Below are 27,297 nucleotides of genomic sequence, written 5' to 3'. Positions count from 1 at the left end.
TAATCTATGAATCAAAGAAAATTGCAAGAGAAATTAGGAAATACTTTATTTTATTACTTTATTTTTTCTAAAGATTTATTTATTTATTCATGAGAAACACAGAGGCAGAGACATAGGCAGAGGGAGAAGTAGGCTCCCAGTGTGAAGCCCAAAGCGGGACTCAATCCCAGGACCCCGGGATCACGATCTGAGCCAAAGGCAGATGCTCAACCACTGAGCCACCCAGGTGCCCTCAGAAAATGTTTTAAATTGAATGATAAAGAAGAATAATCTATCAAAAAATTGTAATATTCGGCTAAAGCGCTGCATAGAGAGATACTTATGGCTTTAGAGATGTGTAGCCTTATGGCACACTGCTAAAGAAGATATAATGGCATTAGCTTCCATTTTATGGGCCCGAAGAAAGAGTAGCATAACTAACCCAAAGGAAGAAAATGAAAGAAAAAAAAAATAAGGAACAGCGATTAAGGAAACAGGAAATAAATGTACAGTAAAGAAGCCAAGAGAGCCCAAAATAGATTCTTCGAATAGATCAGTACAATTCCTAAGTCTCTAGCAACATTATTAATGAAAATAAAAGGATATTACTAAGTATAAACATTGGAAGTGAAAAAGGAGGCATCATCCCAGATCCTGCAGGCATTCAAAACCAGTGAGCATTAACATCAATGACTATAATGGAATGACAAATAATATGGAACAACCAGAACTCTAGAAAAGAAGAGCCAGTTGGTACATCCACTGAAAACCTTGTATAAAATCCCAATACCCAGAAATACCACTCCTAGGTATGTATCTGCAGAAATATATACATGTGTTCACCAAAAACATGTATGAGAATGTTCACAGCAGCACTGTTTACAATAAAATACTGGAGACTACCCAGATGTTCTGGACTGAATGTGTCCCCCCCCAAAATTCACATGTTGAAGCCCTTTTAGTAGTATTTGGAGATGGGGCCTCTGAGGAAGTAATTAAGGTTAAATGAAGTCATAAGGCTCTGGTCCTAATTTGAAAGGATTAATGTCCTTATAAGAGAAACCAGAGAGTTTGCTCTTTGTCTCTGCATGTATGTACTGAGGAAAGGTCACATGAGGACACAGTCAGAAGGCAGCTGTCTACAAGCCAGAGAGTCCTCACCAAAAACTGAATTGCCTGGCAGCTTGATCTGAGACTTCCAGCCTTTAGAATTGTGAGAAAATAAATTTCTGATGTTTAAGCCACCTAGTTTCTGGTGTTTTGTTATGGCATCCTGGTCTAAGAAACCATAAACAACATAGCGGATAAATAGTTTATAATATATGTGCATACATTTCTGTACCAGATAACGATGAGAATAACTATAGTTTTGCTTAATAACATGAATGAATATCAAAAGCTTAATAGTAAGTGAAAGAATCCAGAACTTAACCCTTTCATGATTCCATTTATATAAAGTTCACATAAAGGCCAAATAAATCTATATTGTTAGAAGTCCATTTTCTTGATTTGAGTTTCTTGACAGGAGACTTTGTTGTGGAATGTGTTTTGTTCTGCACTTAATTGTTTTCACACTTTGCTGTATGTGTGTTATGCTTCCATAAGGAGTTAAAAAAAATGAAAGGGTGTTGAGCATTGCTCTGGAGACTATTGCAAGAGCGAGATAGCTGGAAGCCACTGGCACCTGAGAAGATACTTTGAAAGCAAAAGAAAAGGTCCAAGGGGTGAGATTCCTGAGAGCTGGTGCTTGCTGGATGAAAGACCCTTGGAAAACTCTCCTTTGCAAATATTTCCATTCCACATTATTTTTCCCATAAAATGCAAGTGTTCCTGAAATATGGAATAGGCAGCTTCAATAAACATAAGACTACAAGGTCTATAAAAATAAGACTAAGTCATAAAATCACTAATATATACTGCCATTAAAATATACTTCAACATCAAATTTTTTCTGTTTCTACACAGAATTATTGATAGACTGGTGTATTATAGATCTAGTCATCATCAATTTTATTTTACCACTTTTTAAATCATCTGGAAGTTCTAAATCATCTGGAAGTTCTAACCTTTGACATGTCACTTTCTTTTTACTTTTTACTTCTAATATCTGGATTACTAAATGGAATCCCTTTTGGTGGTTTCTTTTTCATCACAGACAAAAACAAGAACAGTGACAATAGTGATAATGAATATTTTTTGATTGTATGGGATCTGCTCACCAGGTACATCACATGAGCTTCATTTCTCTCTATATAATGAGACTCGGATCAGTTACCACACATCAGAATGAGGAGTGTTCAATGCAAAGATTGGGGACTGTTGTAATTTGTGGGGCCTCCTTCACTTTGTCTCCTTGTTGGATGTTTCTGCTCAATGCCATAAGCAATATGTCCTTCTTTGAGTGACTTTGCTGCTTGACTTATATTTGGCCTCTGAAAGAGCAATCCCTTGGAGATTTTCTCTGGTATTGGTGATTTTCTCTTTTAAGAGAATCAAGAAATCATGCAGTTATTATTATTCATTTAAATTTTTATTTAAATTCAAGGTAGTTAACATGTACTGGAAAACTGGTATTAGGAGTAGAATTTAGTGATTCATCACTTATATATAACACCCAGTGCTCATCACAAGTGTCCTCCTTGCTCCCCAATGCCTAGTTAGTTCATCCCTGGCCCACCTCCCCTCCATCAACTCTCAGTTTGTTCTCTATCATTAAGAGTCTTTTATGGTTTGCTTTATGGTTCGCTTCCCTTCTAGTTTTTTCCCTTCCCCTATGTTCATCTGTTTTGTCTCTTAAATTTCACATATGAGTGAAATCATATGGTATTTGTCTTTCTTTGACTGACATTTCACTTAGTGTATATACTCAAGCTCCATTTGCACCATTGTAAATGGTAAGAAAGAAATCATGCAATTATTATTTGGAATGGAAAACTCAGCAGAAAATAGCCTGAGGGAAAAAGTTACAGTTTGCAGTGTTCTAAGCAGAGCTGAGGAGGTGTCCTGGAAAGGGCAGGGTGGGAGGTACCTAGATCTGGGTTCTGACGGGCTCTGCCATTTTACAGGCTGGGTGGCCACAGGGGGTGCTTCTCTGAATCTTCTCTTCCTTACCCATAAAGTGGAAATCATATGGACAGCTGATGGGAGATGCAGAAGTAATTATTACTGAATAATGCACTTAGTATACAATAGATGCTATGCAGATATGTGATGGCTATTATTATCAAAAGCATAGTATTGTAGTGCCTACCCCCACTCCACTCCAGATGATCATATTTTTCAAGAGAGCCCAGTAAGAAGGCTTGGTTTCCTAGGTGGATTCAAAACATGCTGTTTTACATATGAAACCATCAAGAGTGGGATTTAACCGAGACACTTGGGATTTAATCCAAGTGAAGTGCCTAATAATGACACATGAGAAAGCTGGGACCTTTGACCATAATATATTCTACATGACTTAAGATCCCATTCTGGATCTTTAGGCATAGGGGAATAGTCAAAGTGCAAATAACAACATTGCATCTGTGGTAAGTAGACTTCTCAGGTAGTGTAAGATACCCGCCTCTTGGTAGGGGGAATCCCCTCCTCTTGAGTGCGGATGGGATGCCACCCCCATGATTAGGTTACATTTTCTGGCAATGCAAGGGGTTTTGTAGAGGTAATTAGTTGAGTTTTCAATTTACCTGACAGGGAGATGATCCTGGGTGGGCCTGATATAATCAGGTGACTGCTTTAAAAAAGGATTTGGTGGTCAGAGAAGCATAAAGTCAGAGAAAAAAGGGAGGAAAGGGGAGAAGTGAGGAAGGGAGAAGAGGGAGAAGAGAGAAGAGAGAGATCATCTTGCTGGTCTTGAAGAAGTAAACTGGCGTGTTGTGAAGAGGGCCATGTGGCAAGCACCTAGGTCTCTAGGGTAGTCTCCATTTGCTGAGAGATTCCCCTACCAAGAGCTATCAAGCTAGCTGGAACCTCAGTTATTTAATTGCAGAGAGCTGAAATCTTTTTTTTTTTTTTAAGATTTTATTATTTTATTTATTTATTTTGAGAGAGATGGGTGGAGAGAGGCAAAGGAGAGAGAGAGAGAATCTCAAGTAGACTCCATGCTGAGCATGGACCCTGACATGGGGCTCCATCCCATGACCTCAAGATCATGACCCCAGGCAAAATCAAGAGTTGGACACTCAACCAACTGAGCCACCCAGGTGCCCCGCAAAGAACTGCATTCTGACAACAACACAAAGCATTCAGAAGTAGATCTCTCCTAGTTGGGCCTCCAGCTGAAGACAACCCTGGCAACTGGATTTCAGGCTTGAGGGACTCTGAGCGGAGGACCTCGCTAACAGGTACATACTGCTGATCCACAGATACTGTGGGGAAATAAATTTGTAGCTGTCAAATGTGTGGTAATTTGCTGTGTAGCAACAGAAAACAGATACAGCATCTTTTAGCCAGAGTTCACTCAAATAGGAATTTTGTCTATTTGTTTCATGTTCCCATCCTGGGAGAGTTTACAGGGTGTCTAGAATGCACCTGCTTGTGTGTGAGTGCACAGTGCTGAGGGGAGCATGCGTGAACAAACATCTTCAGTCACAAGGAAAGCAGAGAACACTTTGGCCCAGGGCTGGGAGTGTGTGCACACCCAGCAGAGGATGAGCAGATGGAGTGCAGCTTGCCAGAGACCTGTCCTGGACAGGACATTTGGTGAGGGACCCAAACTTCACCCTGTCCAATGGTTTCTTAGTCTCGAGAAGCCTGAAGCATGAATAATTAACATGCATGGCCAAAAAAGTCCCTTTGATTCAATTCCACTTTGTTTTTTTTTTTTTTTAAACAATTAGATCTTTGTGTTTTTTTTTAAATTTTTTTTATTTATTTATTTATGATAGTCACACAGAGAGAGAGAGAGAGGCAGAGACACAGGCAGAGGGAGAAGCAGGCTCCATGCACCAGGAGCCCGACGTGGGATTCGATCCCGGTTCTCCAGGATCGCGCCCTGGGCCAAAGGCAGGCGCCAAACCGCTGCGCCACCCAGGGATCCCTTCAATTCCACTTTGACACCTCTTTAAGATGCCTAGAAAACAGGGGGAGACTGGTGGGCAGGCAGGTGGAGGTGTGCAGCTTCCTCAAGGAACACTTTCTTCTTAGAACCCTCACTGCCTGGAGCCTGGCATGTCTCTGCTCTTATGGACACTTCTAAACCTTCTCTCCTTCTTCAAGACATGCAGCCTCTTGAGAATCTGCACGAGTAGGCTTGCTGTTCATACTTTCCCTGCTGCTGTTGTGCCAACTTCAGGTCACTGCCTCTTGGTCCCTGGAGCCATCCACCCTGGCACAGGGACCATTTTGCCACCCTGTCCCCAGGCATGCTTAATCCTTATCTTCAGGTCACTCTTTTTTTTTTCAAGATTTTACTTATTTATTCATAAGAGACACACAGAGAGAGCAGAGCCATAGGCAGAGGGAGAAGCAGGCTCCCTGTGGGGAGCCTAATATGGGACTTGATCCCAGGACCCCTGGATCACAACCTGAGCTGAGACAGATGCTCAACCACTGAGCCACCCAGGTGCCCTTCCTCTGGTCACTTTATACATTTCATCACACACTACCCCTGTCACTCAGGTTTTCTCTTGCAAGTGTCTCTCCTCTCTGGACCACGTCTCCTCTGTGTGGGGCCAGGGCACAGGAGGACTGAAAATGCACCGAATTGACCTAAGACATGTGGTTTCAGCAGCCCTAGCTGGTAGAAGGACCTAGAGAAAGCATGACCTTCTGATCCTGAGGGAGACAGTGGCATTGCTTTATTTGCATAACACTGAGCCTGTCTCATCAGGCCAGGTGAGGTGCCCTTCCCAGAGAACAGACACCATGGAGAACAGACACCATGGCTTTTAGGAGCCTCTTTGGTAGGATCCCATTCTCATCCTCCAGAACTTCCAGAAGATAGATTCTTTTTCTTTTCCTGTTCACCTCATGAATCCAATGTAAATAGTGCTATCTCCCTCCAATTATTAAAAGCTTTCCAACATTCTCAGCAACCTGAGGCTTTATTATATAAAACATGGAAGGCATCTGTTTTATATAAAACAGAAAGTTTCAGGGTAGGAATGCCACCGGAAAAAGTGGTCATTTTATACAATTTAGATAATGTTCTTGTCCAGATTCTCATTCTTACTTCCCTGTCTTCCTATATGTCCACTTTCTAGAAAATATGTCATAGGATTGGTCACTGCTGTTCCTCCTAAGCCAGGGAGAGGATGCTCTGGAAACCTGAACATGTGTTAGATATCTTGTTATCCTCAAACACTTAAACGGTGATTCAGTACAGTAACTGCTCATTTACCTCAAATGGGGCACACCATGAAGGCATGCTCGATGAACAGATTCTGGTTCCTGTCAGATCCCAAGCAGCTTTGCTCTCCCGCCCCACCCTGGGATGTGGGCTGCTTTCCACATTGCTGTGGTGGGGCATTCCGGGACTCTGACCCCAGGAGAGGAGCCAGGTGTAAATTTGCCAGCACAGCCATAACTCAGCTTCCTTCTGGAAGGAATCTTGCACATCCAGAAATTATCTTTCATCATGAAGGAATCTCATCTACCTAGAAGTAATCTTTCTGGGTCTGAGAATTAATGCTATCTTAAATGGGGCATCTTTCCCTTTCAGACTACCTTCATTCAAATTTCTTCTAGGGGAATGTATAATTTTCTAAATTTCACTGTAGTCCACATATTTAGTCACATATGGAAGGTGACTGAATCCTGACAAAATTTAGTATGTGGCCAGAGGGATGGAAGCCAAGGCTTAGTGGTTTGATTTCAGTTGGCTTCCAGAAGTCAAGACTCTTACACAGTCGAGAGCATTCCTAGGACTATTTGTCAGATGTGACCACACTAGGAAGATGACCCAGCTATGATAAATGCCAGTGCTTTCCAGCCTCTGGAGAGCCAAAAATGGCTCAGTGCCATTCTAACATCTCCAGCCAGACTCAAGTTGGGATGCCCAAGATTAAGGCATTCTTCACACAAGCAATGTGATTAGGAACATGGTACAAAATTTCTACGTCTAGCTTTGACAGAGCAGTCATTCAATCTCCTCACACAATAACTTCACTTAAGAACAGAAGACAGATGAATAAACGTGGAATTGGCACTGCAAATAGAAAAAAAAAAACAACCCAAAACTTGAGTGCCTGTAGAGAAGAGAATCACAGGTGAACTCCGTCGAGGGAGGCTGGTGGTATTACGGGTGAGGAGCTATTAGTCACTCATTCTGCCTTTTCTAAGCAATGTTCCTGATTCATACACGATAATGGGACCAATTAACTTAGCTTTGTAACAGATGGTTTCCACACAGTTTAAAATAAGATGTCATTTTGCTCATTACCCATGAAGACATGGAGATGAAAGAAAATAAAATGTGACAATTCTCTAGGGGCAAGATTAGTACCTCTTGCCCTAAATGTGACCCTGTGATTTCTTTTAACATCACTGCCCTTATGGAGCAACCCCACCCACCCATGGTCACTGATACCTCTTCTCTGGACCTTGCTGTGCTTCTGCAAGTCCCTCCTCTGAGACTGCAATGTTTTGCTTTGGGTCTGTCTCCCTGGCATTTCTGTCTGGCTCCAGACCCCCTCATCCACCTGGTATTCAACACAGAGCAGACCTGTGCTGGGGGTGCAGTGGGAGGTTGCTACGAAAGCTCACCTCCTCCCCAGGGGTTTCTTCTCACACTGCTAACTCCTCATCTATATCCTTAACTCAGGCTTTTCCTAACCTCCGGACTCTCATGTTCAACTGGACAGCCATGTCACAAGTCTCACCAGGATCTCTGACCTAGCCTGCCCCTCTTGGTCCTTCCATGGCCTTCCAAACCTGTCTCTCTCCCAGGGGTCTGTGTCTCCCTATGGTACTGTCATCTACCAGTATGTTAAGGAAAGGCAACATTTTTGGGGTCATGCTTGACTCAACTCTTTCTGCCACAGCCCCATCTAGTCCATCAGCAAGTCCTGTGGGTCTACCCTCAAAACAGATTCTGCTTCAGTATCTAGCTGCTTCTTGTTACTTCCACTGCTAGTTCTACAGTGCTGGCAACCCCTCTTCCCCTGAGCTAAAGCAGCTACATCCTCCCTGCTCTTCCTGCTTCTTTTCTTGCCCCCTTGGAGTCCATTCTCAACAGACCCCAGAATGCGTCAAAAATGAATCTTGACATGTCACTCCCCTGCTCAAAACCTGTAGTGCCTGGACTGCACATCTTACCTACAGTTAAGCCCAAAAGCTCGCAATGGCTCTCTGGGGCCCTAGCTACCATTCTCCTGCCTTCCTTTCCAACTCTTCCAGCCTCTGCTCCATCTGCTCCTTTGCCCAGCCTTCTGTATGTAGTGTGCAGACCTCTGAAGCCAAACCCCCTCTGCCGGGAACACTGGAGCCCAATGTCTCCATCTCTCCCTTCCCCCTGCCCTCTGAGACCTGCCATAGACTCCTTCATTTCACCTTGTATCTCCTACTTTCCTTCTTACCCCTTCCAGAATGGTCCTCACTGCCTCATTTCACATTTATGATCTACCTTTTATTTTCGTTCTTCCCCAGTAGAATTTAATCTCTGGAAGCACAGGAATTTCACCTGGATGGTTTATAGTCATGGTCCCAGCACCTGGAATAGGTTGTTTCATGGGAGCCCAGGGTTGTGTTGGGTGAACTGGTCTTTGTTTGGCAGCTGTCACATATCTCTGACTGTAAATGTAAGAAAGTGAGGCTCAAGAGATCCAACTAACTTGGCCAAGTTCTCAGCTGACCTGGGACCCGGCCAGGTTGGGCTGAATCTGAAGTTTTGAGACATCTGCACATCTTACCACTTCTCAGGCAGATTTGTTTCACTCTGATTACCCTTCCATGGAGCCAAGACTCAACACCACAATTCAAAGGGGTCCCTAATATTTTTTGGCATCTATAGTTCAGTTTTTCAGGCAAGCAGTAACTGCTATCTTACACAAATATACCTCTGACCTCTGGGTTCACAGACTCGCTGAAGCACTGCACACCATCTCGACCGCAGTGGTGGGCTCTGGATGAGGCACCAGTAGTTAGTTACGCCTCAGACCTAGAGACCTGTCATCCCTGAGTCTTCTTACATGTAAATGAAGAAGATAACTGAATTGAGCAATGTATGGCTTCTTGTATTTTCCATGGAAGGTAATCATTACAGAATGAAAAGGCATTTTTCCTTCATCTCTCAGGGGGTCAGCGTTTGTATGTACTGAAGACTCAGACCTTCTGTTGCCCTCCAGATGGTCATGGGGTGGGAGGGAGCATGTTGTAGCCTCCAGGGATTTAAAGCTTGGGAGAATGGGTTCTGTAGGAGGTGAAGACTGGTACCCCCCTCAAATAGATGGGATGCTCCAGGCCTTGCCAGACACTGAGAGAGTAGATCCAAGCCTCCGTGATGGACCAGGGGCAAAACCAATGGAGTGAAGTTCATTTCATTCCCAATTTTCTGGATCCCACAAGCCCCAGATTTTTGTAGAGTCCCAAGGGCAGGAAAAGCCTTCCACTCTGAGACCCTATGACAGACCTGATATTTCCTTCCCAAAAGAGCGAAAATTATGCCTTGAACAAGTGGATCTTTTAGACATCTATATCAATCTCCCATGTTTATATGTGCACACACACATATATATCAACAGCTTATCCACAACTATCCTGAGCATTAAATTACTACAAGGAGGAATTCACACTTTATACCTGGCAATACTGAGCAGCTTTCTCACATCTCTGTTTTATGGTACAGCTCTGTCTTCCCTATGGGAAGACACCGTCAATGGTGGAGCCTGATGGTAACAACAGGAGCACAGCCTGTGTGGGAGAGAATAAGGCCATCTCCCAGTGGGCCATACTCATCACCCAGATTGGGTGGGGGACCATGTACGGCTCACCTGACACCAGCCAGGTCCCCACCAGAATCCAGGCACAGAAAGGGCCTGAGGGATGATCTAGTCTACACCCCTGCTTGGCTGTTGAGGAAAGAAATCAAGAGAATTCATATGGATGATGGGCTGGGTCAGCTCTGTGCAGAGGAAATGAACACATTTATTCTTTATGCCTACAGTGTTTTTCAGTTCCTCATTTCCCTGTGCTAGGCAGAGCCCTGGTGTTCAGCTCTTGCTGCACCAGGGGCAAGCTCCTGAAGTACAGGTCAGCCTGCCAGCCTCCCTAAGGCTTTCTGCAGCATGGATGGAGTGCTTTCCCAGCACTGGGTGGGGATCCCTGTTGCCTATTCTCTCCATCCTCTTGGCATGTGACAGAAACAATATTAGTGAATTTAGTGTCTTCACTTGGTAAGTTTGAATTAATTAAAAGGTGCTCCAAGATTGCATGGTTGAGTAAAATAGTTCCCTTTAAAAATACTAATCCAGAAGGTAAGATGTGATAAAAAATTTTTTTTTTAATTTTATGTTACAGAAAAAGTAACAGAAAAGATATTATAAAGAAGTAGAGGATTTTGCTAAGCATGGTAGGGTCAAAGGAGGAGGTGATCATGGTGGCAGACAGGGACACTGCACTCTTTATCAGGACTCTACCTTCAAACGAAGCAGCTACCATTACTGGTGCTACTAGCCATTGTCAGGACCTAAGGTCATAAAGTGCCAGCCGGGTAGCATTCAAGAGAAATTAGCTCATGAAACTCTTTTCTTTCTTAACCTATACCAAATTCCCCCTTCTGTATGGATAGTTAATCCTTTGTTTAAAATCTCTTATCTGAATTATTCACATAGAAGCATCTTTAAAAGAGCCAACTGCCATAGTGAGTGGTTTAGGATTACTGCTCATCCAGGCAAATTGTTTTATGATTGTTGATCAGTCAGGAACCCTGAGATAAGACAAAATAGGTCACTGTCAGTCTTTGGGTTGCATTGGATGCTTTGTAGCAGTTGAGGAAACAAGTTATCTGCAGTCACAACATCAGATCCAACAAGTTACTGGGAGTGCAGAACCTGTTCTCAAACCAAGCATCCATGGGGGAGGCTCCCCTGAGTCCCGTGTCTGAGACTGATCAGCAGGCTGCCCAACACAAATAAGGTCCCACTAATGACCATCCCTTCCTTTGTCTATGTAAATTTTGTGCTTTCCTTCTTGGAGCAGGTGGATGAGGATGTTTCCTGGATTGTTCTACAAGAAATGGGATGAAGCCAAGTATACACAGAGGCTTGGATCTGGTGAAAACACCCAAGTGTCCACTTTCTGGATGTTTTCCATTTGCCCTGAAGATGTGTACTCCCTATACTCTGCACCCACAGGGCAACTTGCATGAACACCAGTAATGGGCTCTCTGCCCTTCTACTGGTGAGAGGCACTGGTTAGAGACTGAAAGGTGGAGGAAGAAGGTGGATGGAGTGTTTATTTTTCCAGATTTTTTTTTTATCCAAAAGCCACACCTTCTATAAGTAGTTTTTTTCTATCAGCTCCTCTCATCATTTGCCCTTCTGCTACCAAGATTGGTAGGAAATGACTGGGCCATCTGCCAATGTCAAGATCATACCAGCTGTAGATCTTCTCTTCAGTCTTCTGCAACATTCCAAAGGCTTGAGCATTTTTATTTGTGTCTTGGCTAAGAGCTGAGATAAGCCCAATTCCCTGACAGAGCAGCACTAGCTGGCTGAAGGCCGGAACACACCCTCTCTTTGTTATGCTCAGCCAGAGGATCCCCATCCTGCTCCCCTGGGATCTGTCACACAGGAGCATCTCCATGTGCCAGGCCTTTGGAAGTGGAGGTTCTGCTCTGCTGCAGCAGGGAATAGCTGGCTGACAATGGAATCAGAATCAGAAAGACTTGTTTTCCAGCCTGAGTGAGGACACACTCCAAATGCACTGATAACCCACACTGGCAGGTGAGGCCCCATGGGAGATGCATGCTGTGCCTGAGAAGGGCATAGAGTCTGAGAAGAGTCTGATGCATGTCTGAGAAGTCCCTGAACATGTCGTTTTGCAAAGATATATAATGAAAACGGTTATGAGTAAGGTAGCATATTTGCTCTTAGAAAGAACCTACATCTGCTTTAGACATTTGTTTTGAACTAATTATTTTGTTCTTAGGGATTCCAAAGAAGACAAGTCTGACTTGCTCCCCACATCTCCTCCTCATTGGGATGTCAAAAGAAACGCTAAGAAAAAGGGGGAGAGTGAAGTCAGGGTTTGTGTTTCTCTAGCCTAGAGGCCAGGAATTCTGGGGGGCAGGAGATGACAGCCACAAAGCACAAGCCATTTCATATTCAAGTAGCTTCACCAGGCTGTAACCTGTCTCCCCATCTTTGCAGGAAAACTGAGGCTCAGGGAAGTTACATAACTTGCTCATGTCCACAGGAAGTGACAGGGTCTCCTATTTTTCTCAAAGTTCATGGTCTTTCTTACCTTTTGTTTGACACCCACGGGAGGTTTGGATGGAAACAGGAGAAAAATAAGGCAAAGCCACAGAGAGTTCTCTTTAGAGAGGACTGGCCTAGCCAGGTGGGATCTGGGAACAAAGGGAATAAACTCAAGAGGTCTCAACACCATGCTGTCGTGGAACCCTACCAGCTGGTGCTAGGCTGCAGCAGAGCTTGTCTGCAGAGTAGGGGGGTTTGCTGCAAGCATCTAGAGTCTGAGTTGAACACACTTGAGTCAGACAACATGCCTCTCCCTTGCTCATTGACCTAAGTTAGGCCAGCCTTACTTGCTCCCTGAGCCTGCTGGGGCCAGGAACTCACCTGCCTGCTCCAAAGCCACCATGGTCGCCTGCTCGATCAAGTCCCGTTCAATGAAGCTCCTGAAGTCTTCGCTGTACACGCTCAGATCTGGCAACTGGAATGTGTAGATGGGCATTTCCAGGGGGAACTGCTCATTGTTGCACTCACTCGCCACGTGGGACCGGGCCAGAGAGACGATAGCAGAGCTGGCATGGGAAATCCCCCGGGAAAGTCGCTTTTCTGCAGTGGGGGGAGGAAGGACAACCACAGGAACTGAGTGCGGTGGGTGTGTGGCTCTGTGAGCATGCATCCACACAAACGTGCATGCACAGATATGCTCACACACACACACAGGCACACACACATTCACCTGCACACCTGTCACTCTTCCTGCAGGCCTCCCTGCTGCTGAGCTAACATTACCACCACCTGGCATATGGCACTTACTCACTCTGAGTCATGAAACCATTCAGAAAGAGGCGAGCTGCAAGTCTACCATACAAGTACACATCAGCATCTTGAAAGATCACCAGTTTTGCTTTTTTGGGTCTTAAGTTACATCTGATTCAGTTCAGCAGAGCTGCCCTCTTCAGAGCTCTAAAGGCCACATGCCAGACTGCTCTTTGTTTTATACATTTACATACTTAAAGCAAGAGGCAATTGGTTCAGGCTTTCCCCACATGGCTTGAATCATAGGAGAGGTTACTTTACTAAAGTTACTTTGATAAACATATCCCATGTGACGATGCTCCAAATACAAAAATACGAAGCCATCCCATCTACTTCTCTTCTGTCTCAGTTTGCCACTGTCACAAGCACTCAGAAGTGCTGGTCTACTCTGGTCTTCTTCTGCCTGGATTTTCCAGCCAAAGGCTGAAAAATGTAGTACAGAATTCCTCTGATGTATGTGATGCTCCCCTGTTAAGAAGTTAATCATCATGTGATCTCAATGCCTCAGCAAAAAAAAGTGGATGCCTTTGTTCTCTTAGTGCTGTAAAAGCATACTTGGTTTTTTAAAGCCCTGCTCTTAATAGCTAACATTCATGATAATACAAGAATTCTTAAAGGCATGGTGTTAGGGGGAAGTTTTCTTTTTACAATCAATATTTGTAATAATGGAGAATTCTTCTAGCAAGGCAGAAGTCCTCTTTTAATTTGTTCAGGAAAATAAAATTCAAACCAGTGTTTGAATAGGTGTTGTGTAAACCCTGTGGCAAATTCCTAAGTGTATCCATTCAGGTCATGAGGACTCCCACTTCATTTCAGATTAGCCTGCTCACTCATTAGGCTCTGCGCTCATGCTGATGCTGCTCTGAAGCATGCCTCTGCCCATCTGTGTTCACAAAAATCCCACACTCATGCCTTCATCCAGAACAGGAGCTTCTTACTTCCCTAGGTGCAAGAGCAATGGACAGAAATGACGTTCAAGTAATTTTGCTACAGGAGACTAAAAACAAGAGGCTTTTGATCCTGGGGTAAGCTGGTTTTAAATTTAAAGTCCATTCTGAGAAGCCTCAAGTACCTGTGCATTAACAAGAATGGTGAGTCTCACAGAGTATTTTTTTAATTTTTTTATACATTTATTTTTTATTGGTGTTCAATTTGCCAACATATAGAATAACATCCAGTGCTCATCCCATCAAGTGCCCCCCTCAACGCCCATCACCCAGTCACCCCTAACCCCCACTCACCTCCCTTTCTACCATCCCTAGTTCATTTCCCAGAGTTAGGAGTCTCTCATGTTCTGTCTCCATTTCTGATATTTCCCACACATTTTTTCTCACAGGGTATTTTTAAATGAGTAGTTTTGATTCATCTTCAGTTGGATTCCAAGACCATGATGACTAGTTATTTTGTATTTTGAGGAAAGGCAAAGAGAAGTTAAACCATACTGGCCATGAGAAAGGAGAAATGAAGTGCATAGGTCCTGGCTTGTCTACCATTGGGAATAGCTCCATTGCTTTCTGCATGTGGTCCATGTTCTTGAGAGCAGGGGCAAAGGAAACTCCAAGTCCTTCTGCCATGTTCTCCAGGTCTCACAAGCCGTGCTGATGTCTCACGTCTTGCTACAGACTACTGTTTCTGTATCTGAGAAAGTAGAACTGCCCCATCCTTTGGGATTTGATGGAGATGGACATCAGGTGTTCTTTAACACCCGAGGTACTATGTGATCCCATGGTCCACTGGGCAGACTCACAATGCTGTTCTCAACAGTGGGAAACTGCTGGGCAGGGTTATCTGTACTCCTTCAAGGCTTATCACTTAGTACCTATTTGCCAGTTGATGAGATGTTATTAGGACCTTATCTTTTGGCAAATGAAAACTGTGAGTAAATAAAGAAGTTAATGGTTGTCTAAACAGACAACAAAATGAACCTAAATGTGATTGAGGACAAGCAGCAGTAGAAAGGGAGAAGATGATACTAAGGAACATGTCTTCTTCAGGGTAAAATGTAGTTGTTAATAAATTTTAAAAAATGATAGGAAGAAAACATAAATACAGGTTTTCATAGATTAGGGGTAACTATAACATGAAGAGAGGTAGAAAGTATAACTTTCAAAGCAAAATAAAAGTTTAACTAGCCAGAGAAGATAGGAAAGGTGGGGCACCTAGATGGCTCAGTTGTTTAGGTGTCCAACTCTTGATTTCAGCTCAGGTTATGATCTTAGGGTCATGGGATCAAGCCCCGTGTCAGGCTCCAAGCTCACTGGAGAGTCTGCTTGTCTCTCTCCCTCTGCTCTTCCCCCCACTCACACGTGCTCTTTCTCTCAAGTAAATAAATAAATCAACAAAATCTTAAAAAAGAAGAAGATAGGAAAGTAGAAATATACACCAAGAAAGCATGGCAAGTAACACATAAAGTAACATAAAGAACTACAGATATAACAATAATAACATTCAAGTAAATGGATTAAATTCACTGCTCAAGTGACAGAGACTCTTGGATTAGATAATAAAATGTCTGATGACAAATTACATATAAGAATCACAATTAATAAAAAAGCATAAGGGAAGTTTAAAAATAACAGGAGACAAAATTATATTCCAGGCAAATCTGAACCAGCAGAAAGGCAGGATAGAGATTTAATATTAAGTAAAACAGACATAAAGATAAAAGCCATTATAGGGGACAAAGAACCACTCTATATATCAGTAACAACACTGGAACAAGTGCCCTGACAATTATGAGTACATATATACCTAACAAGACGGCCTCAAAACAAGAGAAGAAACAAATAATGTGCATTAACGTTTCTAACTCCATTCTGGCTCTTCTAGACAACACAGTAAGGATAAAAGAATAATCCAAGATATAGGTTCCAGTGTGGTTGAATAATAAGACTGAGCTAACAAAAACAAAGACAACTTTCATATACAATAGTTTAGAGGGTTGACCTAATGCAATAGGATGGGAAATGAAATTCCTTGTATAAATAGTAAGAAGAATTTAAATTATTTCAGATGTTATGATTATATATACTTAGAAAACCCAAAATATTCTCTTAAAAATGATTAGTATTATCAAAGAATTTTTTTTTATTATCAAAGAATTTATATAAATTACTACATAAAACATAAATATGTAAAAAGTAAGTCGTTTTTTTCTATGTCTAAAGTCTTAGAATCTGACTACATGGAAAGGCATATTTAATGTTCTTGGGTGGGAGAACAATGTTGAAATATGCCAATGATTCTCAAAATAAAAATTTTAATCCAATTCCAATCAGAATTCCAAGCTTAAGGTTTATGTGGTAGAATAAAATGCCTAAAAATAGTGAAAGGATTTTGGAAAAGAATAGCAGTGAAAGGAGTTGTCTTAACAGGAAGTGTCCTATACGAAGCTACCAGTTAGGGTAACAGGATGGGTGACCACACAGATTGACAGATACAGTCCAGAAACAGATCCAAATATACTTGAGAATTTAATATATGGCAAATTTGGTGTTTTAGAATGCTTTATTCAATAAATGTGCTAGAGTAACTCACTCTCAATCCAGAAGAAAGCAAGACTAGATTCCTCCCTATCACAAAATCTCAAATCAATCAGAAGACCTAAGAACAAAATTCTAAAACAAATATAGGAACATATTTCAGTGACTTTGTATTCCAAGATATCTTCTAAAGTGAGGAAGGACACTTGTCAGCTGTGAATGCATAGACATTTCGTGTGGCATTATACTCTGTAAACAAAGTAGTAAAGCAAATGATACATCAGGAAAGACATACACACATATAAAAATATGTGTTCATCGTCTTAATCACGAAGAATGCTACACATTGATCAGAAAACTGAAGACAAATCAATAGAGAAGTGGGTAAAATATGGGAATAGGCATGTTGCAGCAGGGGAAATCCAACTGGCTAACAAACAAATGAGAAGATGAAAGCTGAAATAAGACACCCCTCTTCACCCTTCATAGTAGAAAAGCAATGTAAAGCCATCACAGAAACGTCCAGTGATGGCAAAAGTGAAGGGAGACATCTCGTTTCACACATGGCAAGCAGAAATGGATTTGGGAAAAGAGTCCTGGAATTATTGAATTAAAGATACACAGGTATTGGCACAGCAAATCCACTTTGGGAATGTTAACCTATAGAGATAAAAGCACTATTATGTGAGATCACAGGTATAACTTTTTAGCTAGTAGTATCAAAAACAAACAAAACAGACCCCCCCCCCAACCCGGAATAACCATTAATAATAAAAATTATTGTAGGCTATGGAGTAAAATATTGAGACTCTACTCATAATTTAATGTTCAGTGAAACAAGTGTTTGAGAAGCATTATGTGCATTCGGCTCTTACACATTTTGAAGGAGCATAGAGAAAGCCGGGAGAAGACAGACCAGGATGTAATCATTGGTTATTACATCAGTGAGATTTGAGATAAGTGGAGAAGAAAACTGATATTTTCTTTATATATCTTTGTACTGTTTCTTTTATCACAATAAACACACCTGACTTCTGTAATTAAGGATAGACAAAATGGAGCCAGTGGGACAATGAACACTGATGATGAATAGATCTGGAGACTGTGTTATGTAGGAAATAATAGAAGAGACTAGTGGTATTTGGCTTGGAGAGACCAGGACTCCAGGAGAAATGCTGGTCTTTAACCACGTGGGGTTCTTGGGAACTAGACTCCTCTCACTTTTCTGAGGCAGAGAGAGGAGCCAGAAATGGAAACTGCAATGCACATTTCAGCTTGATGCAGGGAGAGCTTGATTTGCCTGCACCTGAGAGGTGATGACCCTGCTCTTCTTTGCACCCTCCACCCCTCACTCCTGCTACCCCATGTAAGCCATGGCACCCTGGGGAAGCTGTTTCTGGGCTCAGCCCCTCACCAGGTACCTTGGGCAATGTCGTCTTGTCTCTGCAGGCAGGGCCGCTCCACCTTGTGTCCGGGTTGGGGTGGCTCTCGCTCTGGCTGCTTGGAGCACCTGCCCTCATTGAACACATGTGGCAGGTTGGCTGTGTGCACTTGTCGGAGCTGCTCATAGTCACTCAGAGCGGCTGTCAGGTCCCAGTTTTTGCCTATGGGCAAGAAATGACAAGAAATTACAAAATTAATGATCTCATTGTAGGAAAAAACTCTGCAGGGAGGGTTCCTCATCAGCACATTGACTAATGAACCTTCCACCAGTACTGCTGAAATTTTTCAAAGGGGTAAAATGGCCAGACGTGTAATCTCTAAAAGTAGAATAGAAGTTCACACCTGTGACTGATGCCCACCGGAAATATGTGACTGTATTTACTCTCACCACCTTTAGATTCACATACACACATTTCAAAACATGACACTCCTAATTATCATGCCTTCCTTCACCTTTTTGAAAAATCAAGTTGTAGAGCTTACTCTCTGAGACAAGCAAAACATAAGCTAAAAGAAAATCAATAAAAAGAATTCACAAATATTCTTTAGGCTTTTGCTTACAGGTTTACTTCTCTTTTTAAACTTAATATGGGAAAAACAGAAGCTTAGGAGACATTCCCTGTGTAAAAGCCTTACTAGGAAGCAGACTTCAGAGCTCTGACCCTGAATTGGGTGAGATGCTAGTCAGGATTGGGGTCCTGGCCTGGGATAGCTCTCAGCGTGGCTTCTGGGAACTGAGATCCCTGCGGGGTGCTAAAGGGGACTCTTTGCAACACTAGGGGGAGCTGTTGTAGGCGCTGGAACTCTGGGGTTCTAATTCTGGGTCTGGGTAAATGGACTTCTAATAGAGGCACAGAGGCATTGGACACTGCATCTGATTCATCAGGCATCATGAGACTTTTAAAGACAAAGAATTAAAAGGCAAGATTTCATTTTAAAGAGCAAATAAAATCTTATCCTCTCCTGGTTAACTTTGAAGTGCAGGTATTAACCATATTGACCTAATTATATGAATTATGTTGTATCTAAAATATAATTAGGCTTCAAATGTATAAAATAATATTGGGATGTCTTTTTTCCCCTTCCACTTCTAGTGCAGACTTGATACTATCAATTGTCATAGTTAAATTATATTGTACAGGCATTGGTAATTTAATCACATATATTTTTTTCTCCATAGTTAACTAACAAAGACACAATAGCTGCATATTTGCACCATCTCAGTGTTTAAGAGGAGCAAAATAACCTGTCTGGATCACACAACAGAAAACATAGCAGGAGCTGATGCTTTTGTAAATAATAAATATGGGGTATTGGTGTAATGCAGTCTGATTGTCGTTAGTAGTAGAGGTAGAGGTCATGGCCATGGGGCTGGGGTGGTGGCAATGACAGGGCTGGTTTTGGGAAAGGAAACTGAAGCAGAAATATCAGAACACACTTGTTCTTACATGGGACTAATAATCACAGTGTACAAATACTACCTGTATGATCAAAACCTGGCATTTTTCAAGTCTAAGTAGTAGTGACTATCAAACGGGCATTAGTATTCCAAGAAAAGAAAGATGAGATCCTGCCTTTAGAGAAATTATGTCTTAGCAGGGGTGATAACTTGAGTGGGCACCCAGGCATCACTGAGGGGGGCAAATGCCCAAGGGAGGGTCAAACCTGTGTGGAGGAAGCACGCCAAGGAGAGGGGAATTCCAGTTCCTCTCACAAAATGCAGACATATCACTATGGATGTGTCTATTAGCAGTAACATCAGCAGGATGAATTCTGATTGTGAAGAGGGATGAGAGGGCAGAGAAGCAGCTCAAATGGGGAACCTGAGGAGATCCAGGTACAACCAGGGGTATTCTCATCTCCAGGACCCAGTAGAGGACAGACACTATTATGGCACAACACAAAGAGAAAATGATGCACAGACTGATTACAGCATTTACTGGCAACCCCTCACTTTGCTACATGACAGTGTTTGCACGTGGACCCTTCAATCTGGTTTCTTCTACTGAGTTGCATCTCCTCTGTAGGGTTGCCTGCACGCAAAAATTAGTCCTGGCAGAGCTATGGACCCTAATCCTGTTGGGGGGCACTGTAATGGGGAGCCAACACACTCTTGCCTCACTGTGCTTCTGCCCAGTGCAAAGAGCCTCTCCTTTTTTTTTGGTATTTTTTTTTATTGGAGTTCGATTTGCCAACATATAGCATAACACCCGGTGCTCATCCCGTCAAGTGCCCCCCTCAATGCCCATCACCCAGTCATCCCAACACCCCGCCAACCTCCCTTTCCACTACCTCTTGTTCATTTCCCAGAGTTAGGAGTCTCTCATGTTCTGTCACCCTCACTGATATTTCCCACTTATTTTTCTCCTTTCCCCTTTATTCCCTTTCACTATTTTTTATGTTCCCCAAATGAATGAGATCATATAATGTTTATCCTTCTCCGATTGACTTATTTCACTCAGCATAATACCCTCCAGGTCCCACCACGTTGAAGCAAATGGTGGGTATTTATTGTTTTTAAAGGCTGAGGAATATTCCATTGTATACATAGACCACATCTTCTTTATCCATTCATCTTTCCATGGACACCGAGGCTCCTTCCACAGTTTGGCTATTGTGGACATTGCTGCTATGAACATTGGAGTGCAGGTGTCTCAGCGTTTCACCTCATCTGTATCTTTGGAGTAAATCCCCAGCAGTGCAATTCCCAGCACCATTTATTGAAGAGACTGTCTTTCTTCCAGTGGATAGTCTTTCCTGCTTTGTCGAGTATTAGTTGACCATAGAGTTGAGGGCCCATTTCTGGGTTCTCTATTTTGTTCCATTGATCTATGTGTCTGTTTTTTGCCAGTACCACACTGTCTTGATGACCACAGCTTTGTAGTGCAACCTGAAATTCGGCATTGTGAAGCCCCTGGCTCCAGTTTTCTTTTTCAATATTCCCCTGGCTATTCGGGATCTTTTCTGATTCCACACAAATCTTAAGATGATTTGTTCCAATTCTCTGAAGAAAGTCCATGGTATTTTGATAGGGATTGCATTAAATGTGTCAATTGCCCTGGGTAGCATTGACATTTTCACAATATTAATTCTTCCAATCCATGAGCATGGGATATTTTTCCATCTCTTTGTGTCTTTTTCAATTTCTTTCAGAAGTGTTCTGTAGTTTTTAGGGTATAGATCCTTTACCTCTTTGGTTAGGTTTATTCCCAGGTATCTTATGCTTTTGGGTGCAATTATAAATGGGATTGACTCCTTAATTTCTCTTTCTTCAGTTTCATTGTTAGTGTATAGAAATGCCACTGATTTCTGGGCATTGATTTTGTATCCTGTCACATTGCTGAATTGCTGTATGAGTTCTAGGAATCTTGGGGTGGAGTCTTTGGATTTTGTATATACAGTATCATGTCATCTGTGAAGAGGGAGAGTTTGACTTCTTCTTTGCCATTTGATTGTCTTTTATTTCTTTTTGTTGTCTGATTGCTGAGGCTAGGGCTTCTAGGACTATGTTGCATAGCAGTGGTGAGAGTGGACATCCCTGTCATGTTCCTGATCTTAGGAGAAAGACTCCCAGTGTTTCCCCATTGAGAATGATATTTGCTCTGGGCTTTTTGTGATGACTTTTAAGATGCTGAGGATTATTCCCTCTATTCCTACACTCTGAAGAGTTTTGATCAGGAATGGATGTTGTATTTTGTCAAATGCTTTCTCTGCATCTATTGAGAGGATCATATGGTTCCTGTTTTTTCTCTTGTTGATATGCTCTATCACATTGATTGCTTTACAAGTGTGAACCAGCCTTTCATCCTGGGGATAAGTCCCACTTGGTCATGGTGAATAATCTTCTTAATGTATAGTTAGATCCTATTGGCTAGTATCTTGTTGAGAATTTTTGCATCTGTGTTCATCAGGGATATTGGTCTATAATTCTCATTTTTGGTGGGATCTTTGTCTGGTTTTGGAATTAAGGTAATGCTGGCCTCATAGAACGAGTTTGGAACTATTCTATCACTTTCTATCTTTCAGAACCGCTTTAGTAGAATAGGTATTGTTTCTACTTTAAACGTTTGATAGAATTTCTCTGGGAAGTCCATCTGGTCCTGGACTTTTGTGTCTTGGGAGGTTTTTGATGACTGCTTCAATTTCCTCCCTGGTTATTGGCCTGTTCAGATATTCTAGTTCTTCCTGTTCGAGTTTTGGTAGTTTGTAGTTTTCCAAAAATGCATCCTTTTCTTCTAGATTGCCTAATTTATTGACTTATAGCTGCTCATAATATGTTTTTAAAATCAGGGATCCTTGGGTGGCGCAGTGGCTTAGCGCCTGCCTTTGGCCCAGGGCGTGATCCTGGAGACCCGGGATCGAATCCCATGTCGGGCTCCCGGTGCATGGAACCTACTTCTCCCTCTGCCTACGTCTCTGCCTCTCTCTCTCTCTCTCTCTCTGTGACTCTCATAAATAAATAAAAATTTTAAAAAATCACTTGTATTTCCTTGGTATTGGTGGTGACCTCTCCTTTTTCATTCGGGATTTTATTAATTAGAGTATTTTCTCTTTTGTTTTTAATAAGGCTGGCTAATGGTTTATGTATCTTATTAATTCTTTCAAATAACCAACTCCTGGTTTTGTTGATTTGCTCTACAATTCTTCTGGCCTCTATTTCATTGAGTTCTGCTCGAATCTTTATTAACTCTCTTCTTCTCCTTGGTGCAGGTTTTATTTGCTGTTTTTCTCCAGTTTCTTTAGGTGCAAGGTTAGCTTGTGTATTTGAGTTTTTTCAATTTTTTTAAAAAAATTTCTTTATTTATGCATGACAGACACAAAGAGAGAGAGAGGCAGAGACACAGGCAGAGGGAGAAGCAGGCCCCATGTAGGGAGCCTGGCGGGGGACCCGGTATTGGGACTCCAGGACCACGTCCTGGGCCAAAGGCAGGCGCCAAACTGTTGAGCCACCCAGGGATCCCCAGGTTTTTCCAATTTTTTGAGGGATGCTTGCATTGGGATGTATTTCCCTCTCAGGACTGCTTTTGCTGTAACCCAAAGATTTTGAGTGGTTGATTGTTTCTTCATTCTCATTAATTTCCATGAATCTTTTTAATTCTTCTCTAATATCATGGTTCACCCATTCATCGTTTAGCTGGATGGTCTTTAGCCTCAACATATTTGAATTTATTCCATATTTCTTCTTGTGATTGAGTTCAAGTATCAAAGGATTATGGTCTGAAAATATGCAGGGGAGAATCCCAATCTTTTGGTATTGGTTAAGACCTGATTTGTGACCCAGTATGTGGTCTTCTGGAGAAAGTTCCATGTGCACTTGAGAAGAATGTGTATTCAGTTGTGTTTGGATATAAAGTTCTGTAAATACCTGTGAAATCCATCTGGTCCAGTGTATCATTTAAAGCTCGTTTCTTTGGAAGTGTTGTGCTTAGAATATCTGTCATTTACAGAAAGTGCTGTGTTGAAGTCTCCCAGTATTAGTGTATTATTATCTAAGAATGTCTTTACTTTGGTTATTAATTGATTGATATACTTGGCAGCTCCCACTTTCGGGGCATAAATAGTCATGACTGTTAGGTCCTCTTGTTGGATAAATCCTTTAAGTATGATATAGTGTTTCTCTTCCTCTCTTACTACAGTCTTTGGGGATAAACCTTAATTTATCTGATATGAGGATTGCTACCCCTGGTTTCTTTTGAGGACTGGTTGAATGATAAATTGTTCTCCAACCTTTCATTTTCAAGCTATAGGTGTCTTTACATCTAAAATGAGTCTCTTGTACACAGCAAATAGATGGGTCTTGCTTTTTTAACCAGTCTGAAACCCTGCGTCTTTTGATGGGATCATTAAGCCCATTCACGTTTGAGTTACTATTGAAAGATATGAATTTAGTGTCATCATAATACCTATTCAATCTCTGTTTTTGTTATTTCTTTGGGTATCCTCTTTTTTTTTTTTTTTTTTTAACAGAGTCCCCCTTAACGTTTCTTGCAGAGCTGGTTTGGTGGTCACATATTCTTTCAGTTTCTGCCTATCTTGGAAGCTCTTTATCTCTCCTTCTATTCTCTTCTATCTCTCCTTCTATTTATCAGCTTTGCTGGATAAAATATTCTTGGCTGCAGGTTCTTCTCATTTAGGACCCTGAATATAGTCTGCCAGCCCTTTCTGGCCTGCCACATCTCTGTGGAGAGGTCTGCTGTTAATCTAATATTTCTCCCCATTTAAGTTAGGGATCTCTTGTCTCTTGCTGCTTTAAGGATCTTCTCTTTATCTTTGGAATTTGCAAGTTTCACTATTAAATTTGAGGTGTTAAATGGTTTTTATTGATTTTAGGGGGGGAAACTCTGTATCTCCATATCTGAATGCCTGTTTCCCTCCCCAAATTAGGGAAGTTTCAGCTATGATTTGTTCAAATATGCTTTCTGTTCCTCTGTCCATTTTGGTGCCCTCGGGAACCCCAATTAAATGTAGATTTTTTCCTTTGAGGCTGTCATTTATTTCCCTTAACCTTTCCTCAGTGTCTTTTAATTGTTTTTCTCTTTTTTCCTCAGCTTCCTTCCTTGCCATCAACTTGTCTTCTATGTCACTTACTCATTCTTCTACCTCATTAACCCTCATCGTTAGGACCTCCAGTTTGGATTGCATCTCATTTATTTGATTTTTAATTTCGGCCTGATTAGATCTAAATTCTGCAGTCATGAAGTCTCTGAATTTCTTATGCTTTTTTCCAGAGCCACCAGTAGCTTTATAATTGTACTTCTGAATTGGCTTTCTGACATCGAATTGTAATCCAAATTCTGTAACTCTGTGGGAGAGAGTACTGTTTCTGATTCTTTCTTTGTGGTGAGTTCTTCTTTCTAGTCATTTTGCTCAGTGCAGAGTGGCTGAAAACGAGTTGTATTGGAAAAAGGAAGAGAAAGAAGAAAAAGAAAAAGAAAAACAAAAACAAGGAGGGGTATTCTCTGTGTCTATATACTGTAAATCCCCAGCGCTTCTCGGCCAAGAACTTGCTCTTCCCCTATCCTTCCAGCTGATCTCCTGTGAGAGGGGCCTGTTGTGCTGATTCTCAGGTGTGTGTGCACCTGGGGGTGCTGTTCCACCCCCTGCCAGGTGCACGGCTCAGTGGGAGCTGTTTATCCTGTGAGGCCCCTGTTCCCTGGTGGCCTGCTCCATCCCAGGTGACACCAGGAAGAACAACACCACTGGCGGCGGCCAGGTCTCCAGCTCTAGAGTCAGCTCCTGCAGTAACTACCACAGTCTCCTAGTCCACACTGGCCTGGATGCTCCGTGAGCAGGGGGTGCTGATCTGCACAGCTTGGGGGGCACCCGGCAGCAGGAGTGTCCTTGCTGTCCTGTGCCCTCCCCGCTTCTGCCTGTCCCTGGGGGAGTTCAGGAGCCTGGGCTGTGTGCGGGGCCTGTGCCACTAGAAATGTGCTCCCGGGGCCTGCAGCCCCCTCTGCGCGGAGCTGCCGCCTGAGCTTTCCCCGAGGCCCCGCCAGGGTGCATGTTCCAGCCCTTTACCATGTTGGGCCTGCAGTGTGTGGCATGCTCTCCTCAGGGCACACTTCCTCTGTTAGTGACCCTGGGAACCTAGAGGCTCCACTGCCCCTCCCGCTGTTCTGCCGGGTTTCCCTGCTAAGCACCTTTCCATCCGGGAAGAATCTGGTGCCGATTTTTAAAGTTCCTGCTTCTCTGGGACTGGGTTTTCCTGTCCTGGAGGCTCTCGCCGCCCAGCCTTAGCCGGCTCCTCACAGGGGCTCCTCCCCCACTGGATGCTTTTATATTTTTATTTTTTCCATCTTCCTACCTTGTCAGAAGTGCAAACTCTTCTCTCTGTAGTGTTCAAGCTGTTCTCTCTCTAAATCTCAGGTAAAATTCGTAGGTTTTCAGTCTGATTTGAAAGTTATCTAAGTAAATGGTGGGGACAGGTGACTTGGGGAACCCTACTCCTCCGCCATCTTGCCCCGCCCCCTCAAAGAGCCTCTCCTGCTGGTCCTGCCTGTTCCCTGCCTTCCCAGAGCCCCCAACCATGGTTACCACTAGGAGGCATTCAGGCCCAAGTGTGAAAGCAGGCTCAGAGTTGTTAGGTGGGCCTCCAGTGCTGCAGCCCAGAGGACTGTAGGATAAGGTGTGTTCCCATGGCATGCATCTAATAGATGATCAACTGAGACACCACTGACAAGAGAGGTGTCCCTCCATCTGTGAAGGGCTGTGAGTTTTGCTTTTCTCCCTAGTGACTTCTCACCACTGATTTTGTCTTGCTCATTCCTCCTCTGAAGTCTTCTATTGCTGCCTCGTACTCATGCTCTCTTTACTATGCACCTGCCCTGTATTCTTAACCAGTGAGCATGCTGGTTCTAATTGTGCTGCACCTAGTCACAGAGATTCGATAAATGTTAAATGAGAACGAAGGTGGAAGGGAAGAGGGGCAGCAGCACTGTCCACAAAAGCCTAGCTCCCAAATGCTCCTTTCAAAGATTTTAAGGAATTCCTCAAAGAGTCAGTACTTCAGTGCCCATGCATGTGGAAAGGCCATTGACGTGAGAAGAAAACAAGACAGATGACAAACACACTCATAAATTGTTTAGGGAGTTAGAGTGCCTCAAGATATGCTGTCTGTTATGTACAATTCCCAAGATGTCAACTCAGGAAAACCAGGGTTGTATATGGTGATTTATAGACCATGAACCAGGGATGCCTCATTGATTAGCATAAGCATTGGTGCATTGTACAGGTTGCATCTACAAACAGGAAATCTAGGGACTAGGAACAGGGTGGGTCCCTGCTGGCCTGGAAATAGGTTTGGTGATCAGAAATCATATAGGTCAAGCTCTCCTTTCTTTTCCATTCCACATCTCAAAGAGTCCTAACTGATGTCACCTTGAGTCAGGATGAGTAGAAAGGGCCCAGAGGCCCACCATGGCCTCACCACCACAATGGATGGGCCAAATCCCAGTTGGAATTAATAGGCTGGGTGATCAGGGTGGCCATAGGCTGTGTGTGCCCCTGAAATCAGGACACTCATTTTGAGGAAGGTATTAGTCCAGGGGAACTGTCAAGAACATAGCCTCGTCGAGCCCTGGCTCCACCTTGTAGCTACTTCTGTGACAGTGAATATAGCATTTTACCATGCAAAACCTCAGATTACTTTTCTGTACAATCAGGGAGAGTAAAATCCATATAATGGGAATTCTTAGGAGGGTTAAGGAGACTAGGAAGTAGTGTTTGTGAGG

General features: G+C 42.7%; 1 protein-coding gene across 3 annotated transcripts in view; it reads right to left on the bottom strand.

The window, feature by feature from the left end:
• The window catches only part of OTUD7A (OTU deubiquitinase 7A), a 380,270-nt gene that overhangs the window by 71,510 nt on the left and 281,463 nt on the right, over positions 1-27,297 (bottom strand). For all 3 annotated transcript variants that reach the window (XM_041753205.1, XM_041753204.1, XM_041753206.1), the window contains exons 5-6: positions 18,046-18,228; positions 12,714-12,932 (exon numbers count right to left, since the gene is read on the bottom strand). In XM_041753205.1, the coding sequence (XP_041609139.1) occupies positions 12,714-12,932; positions 18,046-18,228 (402 nt within the window). The remainder of the gene's footprint in view (positions 1-12,713; positions 12,933-18,045; positions 18,229-27,297) is intronic.

Source organism: Vulpes lagopus, chromosome 4, assembly GCF_018345385.1.
Source record: "Vulpes lagopus strain Blue_001 chromosome 4, ASM1834538v1, whole genome shotgun sequence".
NCBI classification, from domain to species: domain Eukaryota; kingdom Metazoa; phylum Chordata; class Mammalia; order Carnivora; family Canidae; genus Vulpes; species Vulpes lagopus.
The sequence above is the reverse complement of the archived record's forward strand: the minus strand, read 5'-3'. Positions and strand labels throughout refer to the sequence as shown.